The following is a 12,331-nucleotide window of genomic DNA, read 5'->3' on the forward strand; positions in this document are numbered from 1 at the left end:
TGGTACTTTAATTTGTCTGTCGCAGAGCAGACAAACATATGTTTTGGTAGTTATCATGCTATCTGTCGTGAGATGATTGTTCATAGATACAGGTTTTTTCTTGATGAGATGGTCATGCAGAAAAATAGGCTTACAAAAGCAAAGTTGGAGAAGGAGGGCAGGTGCCCTGGTAATTGGCCGTTAACTTAATGCTCAGCGGAGTCAGCGCTGCTACACTATCTTACATCCAACTTATTTAGGTCTTCATCCATACACGAAAGTGTTGTGCAAGTATATCTTTTCACATGAAATGCATCTTCTTCGACAAATTAATGTGCTTATCCTTGAAATTCTTCCTCCAGTGTTCAAGGTCAAAGGCATCATCACAGACCTACTGTTTACCCATGACTATGAATGTAAGCTCGGGTTTCAGGCCTTTGTCCTGCCAAACTTCAACAAGAAATGGCCATCGCTAGACTTACAACAGGTCTACTAGCGGCAGGATTGCCATAGTGTATTTTGGGCATCAGGAGGACACATCTGTTGATTGAGATAGGAATGATTCTTGCCACAAGAGTTGCTGCTTAGTGTCAATAACAAAACTTTGTATAACAGTTACATATACGAGTGAAAGGGAAATACAATAATCTATACAAATGAAAGAGAAAAATTGAAGAAAAACTATTAGGTAGTGGTGCACGAAGAGCATGAGAGAATATAAGGTCACCCACATGTAAGGTGTCTCTTTGTGGCCCTTTCTGCAGCATTTCTAGCAGGGTGTGGTGCCATGACCTCAGACCACAAGCCGCCAGCTGTCCGCCCCACCTCAATAAATGCAGCCCTTGCTGAAGGTCCTGCATGTTTCCAGCGCAGGCAATCACTGATAGTTTGTGCACAATAGCGGACCCTAGCCCCAAACACACTAGCAAAGGCCTCCTTCACACTTTGGCCAGATTGCCTTGCATTGTCCATGACAACAAAACCTGCATTGATGTCAACAGCATAGTACTCTCGTGGCCAAGAAAGTCGCAAGAAAGCAACTTCAACCTCAATCAGATGATCATATGATAGTCCTGGAGAGCTCATCTCCCCATCTGTTGTAGAGTCAATGCTGATGACACTAAGAGATGGCTCATGTGTGATGTGAAGGGGGTGGCGCACTTGGGTGGTGGCAAGTGACTCTTGTTTGATGTGACATAGGGTCTTGTTGTCTGGGGTCTTGTTGTCAGTGATGTCTAGCCCCAAGGAAAGGCTGATGATTGATGGCTGCCGCTTGATGGGAAGGTGGGCACTAGTAGCAGGCTCTTGCTTAACATGTCAGGTCTCATTATCAGTCGTGTCTAGACCAGATGAAAGACTGATGATGGATAGCTCCTGCTTGATGTGAGAGTGGGTGGGGACACAACGGCATTGACACTGGGAAGGACTAACGGAAGGGGAAGCAAGCTTTTGCTTGTGCACAACAGAAGGACGATCACTCTCTGAGCTGCTGCTGTGTTGAGGATGGTTGTAGTTTCTAGCATGGCGGATGTGTGCTTTCTCACCCTTGAGGTTTTTGCGGATGTGAGGTAAAGCAGGTGGCTGTTGATCGACATAGTATTTATCAAAGTCGTGTGTGACCTTCACGTCAAGGTTCATGAGATAGACATACGTGCCTGAAAGGGTGAGGACATGGCTGGCAGAGATCTTATTCCAGCACTGATGCATTGAGTTGAAGTAGTGGCAGCCATTGTTGACAGAGAACCAAGGTTCCAAAGCCATTCATTGGTCACCCTAACACATGGTAGGACAAAGCCACTCTGGAACTCACAAATTGTTGGTGACTCGTCAGCCTGGACAGATGCATAAGCATAAATTCATCACCACAATAAAACATGTACTACAGCCCAACCAAATGCCATAACTGTATTCTTGGCAGTAACAGCGAGCTCATGTTTGAGGGTTTCCGCTTGGTGTTTGTGAAGGTGTTCCTCTTCTTGCATAGCATATGCATTGGTGAAAACAGGTGGCAATTGGGAAGGATATCCCAGATTAGCATAGAAATCACCATCCTGGACCGGGGCTGTGGCATGTTGTTTGCCTTTACTCTTGCTGGTAGCAGAACAGTGGTAGTAGGGTGTAGAAAAACTGCAGACTCAGAAGTACTGGAGGCGGGTGTAGTGGATGTGGAGTAGGATGGTACAGATAATAAAAATGAGAAGGATGCATTAGATGACAACGATGGTGTTGTTGTACTCATGCCTGGGAGCGAAGCTTGCAGTAAGACCGGATTAATTACAGGTGAAGGAGGTCATGCAGGTGCAAGGGTAGCCTGCACAGGTCCACTAACAGAATAGCCCTTGGTGTCACATTCCCTGATGACCCAACAGTATTTTTGGCACATTGTGTTGGTACATAGAGAATGTATACATGTTGATGTACACTGGGACTCAGTGTAAGACACAGGCACTGGTAGCACAGGCAGCGGAGGTGCTGGCACAGGCGGCGGAGGTGCTGGCATTGCTGGTGGTATTGATGGGTTTGGGGATGACGTCGGACTATGAGATCCCCACCAGAAGTGTGAGCACTTGGTGCTATCAGGTCCAATAAACAGACACTAGGGAGTATAAGCACGGGTGGTCAATGGTTATTGATAGCTATACATACAGATACCATCCAATGATCTTGGTTGTCATGTGCATTGGATGCAACGACTTTCTACTGGAGCTCACCATGACTATTAGAGCACATTGGAGTGTAGTCTGGCTTAGGAAATGGTGTGTTTGGTGTTACAACTTGGATGGTATCTGTTGGCGATGCTCAAACAGAGCGTGTGTCGTCAACGGTCGAGGACGTCCTTGGGCTAGCCCAAGGTTAGGGGTCTTACTTGGCGAGGCTTCGGCAAGTAAGATTTGATGCCTATGTCCAAATCGGGTAGCTTATGTCAAGCGGGTGCTGGACGATAAGCTATATTGGCCAAGGCTTACGACACCCGAAGGTTAATTGTAAGATCGTCGTTAATTAGAAGGACAGAAGTCCAACTAGTTAACAGGGGCTTTGCTCGTCGACGAAGTCGATGAGTAAAGATCGAGACTAAAGACTTATCCGCGAAGAGCAGATAAGAAGATAGAATATAGACTGCTGGCTAGGCAGAAAGGATCACTCTGGTGAGAGTAGGAGGTCAAGAACCAAGTAGATTCAAGTTAAGGAATATGGTACATGGTAGCGAGTTTATATAGAGGACAGGAAGCATATTAGTGGGTGATAACTCATACTACCAAGAGAGGTAAGCGGTAAAGGGTAAGGCTATAAAAGGAAAGCACGTTCGAGGTGAGACACGAGTGAACATGAACGTGCAGATAAGAAAGTGAGTCAAAGATTGAAATAAGAAGTGAAACGCGCAGGGGCACGACCATGCAACTGCGGAGCTAAGTATAAGTACACATGCGCGACTGCGCACCGAGTCATAGATTGAGAAAGGGAACTGGGCAGAGGGGACGCAGCATGCGTTGTATCATAGGTTACCGTCCGGACTGTAAGAGTAAAGGGACTGTCCACAGGATCAGTCAGGTGGTGGGACGGAGCATGGGTATGCTTCATCAGCAAAAGGATCCGGCCAGATGTACTGGCTTTGCTGCAGCAACAGGTAGAGGGTGAAGGGGAATGCGAGGATGACCAGTATGACGAGAGTAAGGTCGGGGTAAGGGTGTGATGCGAGGGCTGATACAAGGAGGATGAGGAGAAAAATAGTAGGGGCCCAAGCATCAAGATGTTCTTGTAACATTTGGTGGTATGTCTGACATGGTGAGACCTGGACATTGTAAGATAATAATCAAAAGGTACATAATAGGCTGCAAAATTGATTTAGGTCAACCACCATGATAAATGACACCATAAAACCATACCTGTGGTTATAACATGGAGGACATACCTTAAGCAGGATGTTGCGGGGTAAGAGGAAATAGGAAAGAAGTTTTGAGGCACCGATGTTTGAGATTATGTATTACGCTGTATGCACTTTGTTTGGGGTCGGATGGGCCGGATGTTCAGATGGGTCAGATATTCCAGGATTGAAATATTCTGGTAGGATAGACAGTAGTGCTTCCTATTTCAGAACATGGGCCCTGGGCCTTGGCTATTATTATCACAATGTATTTATAAATCAATGCAAATATAATTTATATCTATTCTAATTTTAAACCTGGCTGGAGCTGGCTTGAAGCCTATGAAACAGCTCAAATGACTGGACCAAGCCATATATTATGTAAGCCTCAATAAGGTACATGGCTAGCCTGATTACAGTTCTGCTCTCAGCTAAAGCCGGTGAAGATGAGGAATCTAAACTGTGTGGTAAGTTGGTGCTGAGCTAAGCAAACACAGCTAGACCTGGGCGCAAGTGAAATCATTGTCCCAAGGGCAGCTAACTGAGTGAAGGGAAACCACTCTTGTAAAAAGAGGGACACCAAACAACTAATAAAGTACTAAGGCTAAGTAATGTGCGAAGCATGAGGCGAGAGCAATGTGATTGACGATATGCAGACGCACAAGTGCAAAAGGCGAAGGGCAATGTGCGCGACGTGAAGGTAGCGCGCGCAAGCGAAGGCGAAAGACTAGCAAGTGAGATAGACGAGAGAGAGACAAGGCAACATGACTGTTAACACCCCAACTAAGGTTGGCTGATGCTAAAGCGAAAGGCGGATAACTGAAGTGTGTGACTTTAGATAGTCACTTGCAAAACAACAAGTAAAATTCCTAGTATCTAGAGACAAAGAAAGTGGGCGGAAAATCGACCCAGTACATAAATAATAGAGGGGTATAAGTAAAGTAGCTAAGCAGTGCTAGGTGTGCAGGTCCAATGTGATGAGCCGAACAGGCTAAAAATAGTATGTGATGTATGTAACAGGGTCTCAGTTATGCGCCAAGCACAGAGCTGAATATTAGCAGTGGAAACCAATTAAGGAAAAAGGGACTATGATAAGAAAACGCACCAATGAACTTCTAAGGACATGGGATGGACAGACAGACAAGTGCACAGATAGTGCAAGTGCGGATCCGTGAAGTGCGTGAACACGTGAGGCCACACACGAAATCTGCGAAATAAAATAAGTGCACTAATGCGCTAGACGTATCCTGTGGATTAAAGCTGGAGTTTGTAGGGAAAGTGGGAGAATTCAGAGGGAAGTGCCTGTGGAGACGTGAGGCTCTACAACAGCAGGAGACTTTAAAATCTGTCCCCAGTCAGTGTGCGCGCACATTCATGCGAATGGACTTAGAGAAATTTCGATGAATTGGGGTCATGTGCATACGGTCCGTACTCCGAAAACGATGTGCCATCAGTTGGCCTCATGACTTCGGGAATTAGCATGAATACTGACATAATTGTGGTTAGTGCAGTTAAAAGAGTGCTGGGTGGCAACACATTGTCTTCCTATCTTTTGCCACTACCGTGATCACCACTTTAATCTTTTTACCATGTCCTCCTTCAACCTTAACATGCTCGATGCATACCGCTCTCCTGAACCTGAACCTGAGGCTCCTGTCGGTGATGTGGCGCCCGAGGAGGGTTCAGCGTGTGGTAGTCCTGCACCCGAGCCTGAATTGGATAACACTCGTGTTACCCGGGCATGGACCTTGGTGTTGGAGTCCCTCAATGCATCAGAGATGACATGACTGGACCTCAAGCAGGAACTGTTTGAGGATATAGAGACATGGTTGTGCACATGGGATGCGCTTGAGGTAAGTGTTTCCTTTCGTGTCATGAGTATCTTACAATTTGGTGTTGTTTAATAGAAAAATATTTGTGCATGCTATGACGATGCGAACAACATGGGTGTTGCACTCGCCGTTAGGGACGATCAAAAGGCACAGCTTGCAGAGACAAAGAAGTGGGCCATCATCGCCCAGAAAACCGTGAAGAATTGGAAGGCAGCAGCAGAGAAGCTGATGGAGGAGTCGCATGTCGCATGCAAAGCTGCACAGAAGGGGAAGGGGAAGGAGAAGGAAGTGGACACGGTCCCTGACATGGGGAGACTGGTGAGTACTTTTTCATTTCTTTCTGTTTCTGTGTGCTGACAATATGTCTTGATATAAATTGGGTGGACGCATGTTGGCCGAGTGCACGAACGACCTGAAGTGCGAACATTGTGTGATGCTGTCCTGCATGATGTGGGAATCATGCATGGACATGAATACTAGGTGACCCTCAAAAGATAAAGTCTGCTAGCTTAGTCCTCAGACTAGTCAACCCATACCTTGGTTTCAAACCATGGTCCATATTTCTAGTTTTCCCCAAGTTTCATGATCTGAATACGTTTTGACGGAAAAAGTCTAATGTGAGATGGGAATCACATTTAGACCTAGTTGATGTGAGAAGGGAAATGAAGGTTAAGGTATAGCCTTGCCTTTGGCTTATTCACTTTGGCTAGAGAAAACCATAGAGAAAAGTGCAAAGCCAATAAAAAACCTATCCAAAAAGACCGTGTTTCAATTCCTGCCAACTGCATTATTTTTTTGACTGTGTTTCAATTCCTGCCAACTGTCTTATTTTTGCTACCTACTTTTCTCTAGTGTTTCTTTACTTTATTTTTTCATTAGGATGCTTTGACTCACCTGACACTTCATAAAATTGTACCCATAGGGTATGATGTCATTATGATGTCATAAGACTCCACAGATACTCCTGCAGGTATTCTGTTGAAAGATATTATGTCATCAAGCTCTAGATTATTCTACTCTACAATGACATCATTCATGATGTCATTTCCTTCTAGAATATTCTGCTCCACAATGACTCACTCTGACTCACACATGGAAGGTTCTGGAATCTTTTGCTCCACAATGATGTCATTACTCCACATTCCAGAATGTTCTGCTCCACAATGATGTCATAGCTCCATCTTTCACTTGTATTTTATTCTTTTATTGGGTTTGACCCAATATTTTGATTGGTCCTCCTTATTTTTTATTGTTTGTGAACCTAGGTTACTTTCCCACACAAAATGTATATAAGGAGAGCCCATTCTCCCCCAAAAAAATATGATCTCCCATTTGTAGCAATCTGCCTCTCAGATATTTCACTTGCAAAGTTAGTCCCTTTGAAGTGAGACAAGTGCAGGGAAAAGAATTCCCTTGAGATTATAAGTTTCTTACCTTAGAAACTTATTAGTGCCATAGACCAAGCGTTCTTGGTCACATATATTGTCTTTGAGACCCCTTTGTCTCATTGCTCTGTGCCCTTTGACTAAGCGATCTTAGTCATCTATCATATTGTTGAGACCACGTCTCACTAGTTGTCCCATAGACCAAGCGATCTTGGTCAAGTTATAGTCCCCTTTGTTCAAGCGATCTTGAACATATATCGTATATTTGAGACCATTGTCTCACAGTCAGGTGTCCATAGACCAAGCGATCTTGGTCATATTTCATATATTTGAGACCACGTCTCACTAGTTCCAGTATCCAAGTCCAGAGCCTAGAAGGAGATTTCCTAGGCAAATACATTCCAGAAACTGAATTACGTGTCTAGAAGCTTATTCCTAGACAAGAGATTTGAGTTTCAATAAAGAAAAGTAAAGCTCCGGCTAGGTTGATCTTTATAAAAAGATTAGTTTAGCGAGCCTCCCAAGAACTCACACGTTATCTACCACGAAATAGGAAAAGTCGTAGACCGTGTTAATCGAGGACTGGCAAGCAGTCTTATCCAAAGTGTAATTGTGGTGTCATTACATTTACACGACTTTATATAAGACCCTCGGTTATTAAGACAACGCGCAATGTTTCCTGCATGGAGGGTCGTACCTTGCGCTGTGTGCCATGCGACAAGTCGCACCTTGCGTGTTCCTTCAGTAAGTCTTGTTTAATATTTATATGCTAACCTTCTTCTGACTTGTTTACAGCTGTAAAGCGCAAGGCTGCTGGTACCACGGGTCCCGCTTGCAAGGCGGCTTGTATGGCTGGTGGTCGTGCTCCCACAACTGGGCTCATAGATGATGCTGACCCTACTGGTGAGTCCGAAGTTGAGGTTGAGGAGATTCCTTTTCCACCTCTTCCCGATTCTCCTGGTAGATCACTATCCTAGGCGTCCATTTCCTCCCATCTGTGTCTGGGGTTGATGTGCCCTATGTCTTCCAGGAGACAAGCGAGTGGAATGACCTGATCTTGCCATGGTGACTTCGATTGGTAAATGTGCTGAGGGTAAGCAAGGCGTAATTAATATTGGTTTGAAGTTCAACTTTGACCAAAGCCTAACAGTTGGTTAATTAACCCAATCGGAGATGATGTCATTAATAAAAATAAATTTGTAATAAACAACCAATACTGCAAAACATTGCATTGGAATAACAATCCTTGCTACCTTCCTGAGCTAATGCTTTTCTTGCAACATTTAAAAATAAGATGAAGATAGGTCTATGCACCCCACTGCAAACATCCCACAGGGTAGAAGCAAGGGGGAGGAAAGGTAGGAAAACTTGGGTCAAGGTCCTCCTTGCAAGCACAAGATGACATGCCTACAGTCCATGCCTAACTCTCCCCTGGAATAACCAACACTTCACCCTGTTCAGGCACCACCTACTTGGGAAGACTGTCCTGATAATACTTATGAGCAAGACCAAGGCTCATTTAAGCCTTTGCAGCTTCCAAAAACAATGGCAAGTTAATGTAAACCATTCAAGTGTCGTTCAAACCTTGCCAAGTATAACAAATGCAGAGCCAGAATAACTACCTAAGGCAATGGCTGCCAAGGCAGGAATCATATCTGCATCACCTCCTGGATTGAGAAGCTCCTCAAGAAGATAGGAGATGCATCGTCTGCAACCAGGATGGGGTCTACAAATGTCAAGATTGTCTTGGGGAGCCACTCTATTGCATGGGATGTTGCAGGAGTCAACATCATCACAATCCTTTCCACTGGATCACTCAATGAAATGGTCAATTCTTCGAGCAAAGTTGTCTCGCTCATGTCGGACTTGTCATATACCTCAGTCATGATGGCAAAGAATGTCCTGCACTCCAAAATAGGTGGGATTTGTTTGAAGGAGACGAACTGGAAGACCAGCTTGAGCCTGAAGATCTACGATCCATGTTGGGACCCAAGTTCCAGCCTAAGGAAAACACCATGGTCATCGTCAACAAGTCCAGAGTTCATCGCATCAAGGTTCAATAGTGTGATTGTCCAAATGCGATGAATCCAGAGATTCAAATGTTTTGACATGGATTTTTCCCTGCATCATTCAACAGGCCAAAGACTGTGTTCACCTTCAGAGTGCTCAACAATTTTCTATTGGACAACCTAGAATGCGGCACCTCTGCAATGAACTATTCCAGCAAGCTCCAGCGAATGACCTCCAGCATGTTTCCTCACCTTGTTCCAGTAATGATATATCTCCTTCATCTAAAAGACATTATATTGACAAGACACTTGGTAAGGACTGATACAGAGAGCTCATGAGAGTCGCTCAATAGTGGAGGCAGTTGAAGACCATGAAATTGCATGGCTTTGGCCATCATTCCAATGCCCTGAATGCTGGTGATCTCGCATTGTTTTGCCCGACATGTCCTCAGCCTGGGATCAACATATCATTGTCAGGGAATGAAACACTTGATGAGTGAGTCTAGTTTCATACTTAAGTAACCTAAGTGATGATAAGAACTCCAAGCTGCAAATATACCCGGTCATTTGTGATGGACAGTAATTTCAAAGCTGAACACTTGCATCCCATCAAGCCATTTGATGAAGTATGGCTTGCCGATGGGCTGGGGTTCATGGTGGGAAAGGACAGGTATAAAGCACATCTTGCAGAGGCTGCTGACACTTTGGAAAAATTGAGCTGCAACAATCACCGGGCAGTGAATCAAGCAAATGTGGCTCAGCACAAGCTGGAGTCAATGGGTATCGGGGGGGGGTTGCTTGTGCCCGCCATGGTTGCTTTCTCCCTCATGTGATGGTTGATTTTCAGAAAGGTGAAAGGTAAGCCGAACATGAAGTTCTACATTTACAAGTTGATCATGCATCATTTGCAAACAAATAAACATGGACTACACCCTTTGTGAGGCTGCCCAGCACAACATCGAAGGCATTACCAGGGCTGTCACCTTTTATGACATCAACTGTCAATACAACAAGCACCTTCATCTTCAGGTGGATCAAAGCCAATTTCTTGAAATGGTACCGGAATTGACCATCATTCCTGGCATTGGTTTGTGGCATGTGCATGGACATCAAGACAGCTGCTATGTCCGATATGTGTCGAATTTCATTGAAGGGATTGGCTGGATACATGGAGAGATCATGGAGACTCTCTGGGCACGTCTCAACCTAATTTCCCCTGCTGCTTGGGGAATGTCTCGATTTTCAGATGAATGATTCCAACCTCTGCAAGATGATCTGCATGAAAAGGACCCTTTGCCATAAATACAAGCAGGCGAAAAATTGCATCGCCGAAAGTGAAAAGGCTTTTGACAGACTCGATGAAGCAGCACCCACCAATTTGAAGACAGAATGGTTAGCCAATGAGAGGATCGCTCAATCTGGGAGAATAAATGATCCCACGGTGATGGATGTTTATGAGATAAATATCAAGAAGGGTAAGCTGACCATGTCTCCATAGAAGTCCATATTAATTTCGCACTCAGCACTGAGCAAAAAGGAGATTGAACTTAGACTGCTAGAGCAGGGTAATGCCCATAATGCAGCACCATCTCAGAGATCTGTGGCAACATGGATATCAATGGGGTTGGCAATCAAGGAGGCTCAAATTGCATTGCTCATTGAGGTCTGAAGAATCGGAAAACAAACTATGGAGACACAGAGATTAAACATCACCCGGCAATGAGATCATCTCCAAGGCCAGATAGATGGATTTACACATTCTGCTGTCATGCATCTCGGAGAGGGATTCAATGCAGATGACGATCCTGACAACTTGAACATAGACATCCTAGATGATCTTGATGATGACCCGGAAGATTTTACCGAGACATCTGATACATGGATGAACTCCCCTGAGCTCATTGTGATCCCATTGCCATCAAACCTCGGGGTAGATCAATGCAGACACTTGATGGCAGAGGATCTCATTCTGCTGGAGATGTCCCTTTGCGAAGGGCAGGCAAATGATGCACTTCACAACCTCTGCATTCACTTGTGCAACAAAGCAGTCCTATTCTGAACGACGGTCAGGCAAGCCAAATCTCAAGCCCTGAAAACTCGAGCTTGGTCGCAGGTGATGTCAGTGCAGCAGGCTGTCTCCCTACATGTGAGTATATATACCAAGATCAGGAAGCAAATGATGAAACTTGACACGATGAAGGTGAATCAACTCAGCTGTTGGTCAAATGGTAAATGCAAGGAGAGGGACACAAGAAGCTGATATAGTGATCAGTGTGATGCCTAGTCTGCTATGCTTGCAGGGACAAGCGTGTTCGATCCAAGGGGAGGCAAAGAAGACAAATCCACAGTCGTGCAGTGGCTGTGTGAAGTGAGCGACATGCGCGCAAGGCGTGGGAATGCGAAATGCGAAATAGCAAAAATGGAAAAATGCAATGAGCAATAAACGAGGGCTCAAATGAAAACAAAAGAGTGCTAATAAATTCTGAATCTGGCTATGGACATCATGAGGGAACTCCACTAAGGTAAGGAGTGGTGTCCTATAAAGGGTGAAAAATGCGGACCTATATATGTGTCTCACTAAGTGAGCCGGGTGTGAGATAATGTGTGTAATAAGGTATGTAAGTCAGGGTCCATGCTCTAATATGGTGCCATATTGAATAAAAGTGAAAATACATACCAGAGAGACTTGCTGGACAGTGGATGGATGCTCCTGGATGATAGGGCAATGAAAGCGTGGGAAAGCGAGCAATGCGCAAGCATGAGAATGTCATGCAAGGGTCGCATGTATGGGAAAGTGTCGCCCAATATGGAAATAGCTGGGAAAAGGCTAGGGAATGATGCTGCGAGTTGGTGCTGCGAACCCAGGTGGTATGCACTGAAGTATAACGTGTTGCAGACCTGCAATAGTGCGAATCTCTACAACAGGGCATGGCCAACTTCAGAAATACAAACCCCTGCTTGGCAAGCAGCTCAAAGTCAACACTGCCTGGGTGATCCAAATGCCCGTGGTCAACAAAACGAATCCCTTGCGTGGTTCTGGTCTGTCGAGGTCAACATGCAGGGTCCGGATCAATCATGGAATGAGGAATGTGAGTTCCCTAATGCTCAACACATCCGACATTGAGCTGACTGGACGAATATGAAGTTTACCAAGTTCACTGGCTCCGGGCAAAGGCACTATGGGATTGATGGAAGGAAGAGCTGATGTTGGTCTAATTCGAGATGGATTGGACATGTAACTTTTTCTTGTAGAAAGCAACCAAA

The 12,331-nt window shown here is 44.9% G+C and overlaps 4 protein-coding genes across 4 annotated transcripts; 3 read left to right on the top strand and 1 right to left on the bottom strand.

Moving 5' to 3' along the window:
* Positions 1-1,318: 1,318 nt before the first annotated feature.
* On the bottom strand, positions 1,319-1,997 carry EDB93DRAFT_1055087 (uncharacterized protein; the record flags this gene model as incomplete). The annotated part of the gene is made up of 3 exons (XM_041444742.1): positions 1,319-1,395; positions 1,724-1,811; positions 1,863-1,997. Coding segments are annotated over 3 exons (300 nt in total), but the record flags the coding sequence as incomplete, so codon positions are not given.
* Positions 1,998-5,430: 3,433 nt separating this feature from the next.
* EDB93DRAFT_1102428 (uncharacterized protein) lies at positions 5,431-6,030 on the top strand (the record flags this gene model as incomplete). Its single annotated transcript, XM_041447206.1, has 3 exons — positions 5,431-5,592; positions 5,644-5,694; positions 5,749-6,030. The coding sequence occupies 3 exons, from the start codon at positions 5,431-5,433 to the stop codon at positions 6,028-6,030; spliced, it is 495 nt and encodes a 164-aa protein (XP_041309835.1).
* Positions 6,031-8,777: 2,747 nt separating this feature from the next.
* EDB93DRAFT_1102429 (uncharacterized protein) lies at positions 8,778-10,736 on the top strand (the record flags this gene model as incomplete). Its single annotated transcript, XM_041447207.1, has 7 exons — positions 8,778-9,112; positions 9,196-9,379; positions 9,421-9,563; positions 9,615-9,879; positions 10,010-10,299; positions 10,355-10,542; positions 10,591-10,736. The coding sequence occupies 7 exons, from the start codon at positions 8,778-8,780 to the stop codon at positions 10,734-10,736; spliced, it is 1,551 nt and encodes a 516-aa protein (XP_041309836.1).
* Positions 10,737-11,873: 1,137 nt separating this feature from the next.
* Positions 11,874-12,256, top strand: EDB93DRAFT_1081713 (uncharacterized protein; the record flags this gene model as incomplete). Its single annotated transcript, XM_041445643.1, has 2 exons — positions 11,874-12,156; positions 12,213-12,256. 2 exons carry the CDS (start codon positions 11,874-11,876, stop codon positions 12,254-12,256), a joined length of 327 nt encoding a protein of 108 aa, XP_041309837.1.
* Positions 12,257-12,331: the final 75 nt, after the last annotated feature.

The sequence above is a fragment of the Suillus bovinus genome, assembly GCF_016758785.1.
Source record: "Suillus bovinus strain UH-Sbo-P2 chromosome Unknown EDB93scaffold_14, whole genome shotgun sequence".
NCBI lineage: Eukaryota > Fungi > Basidiomycota > Agaricomycetes > Boletales > Suillaceae > Suillus > Suillus bovinus.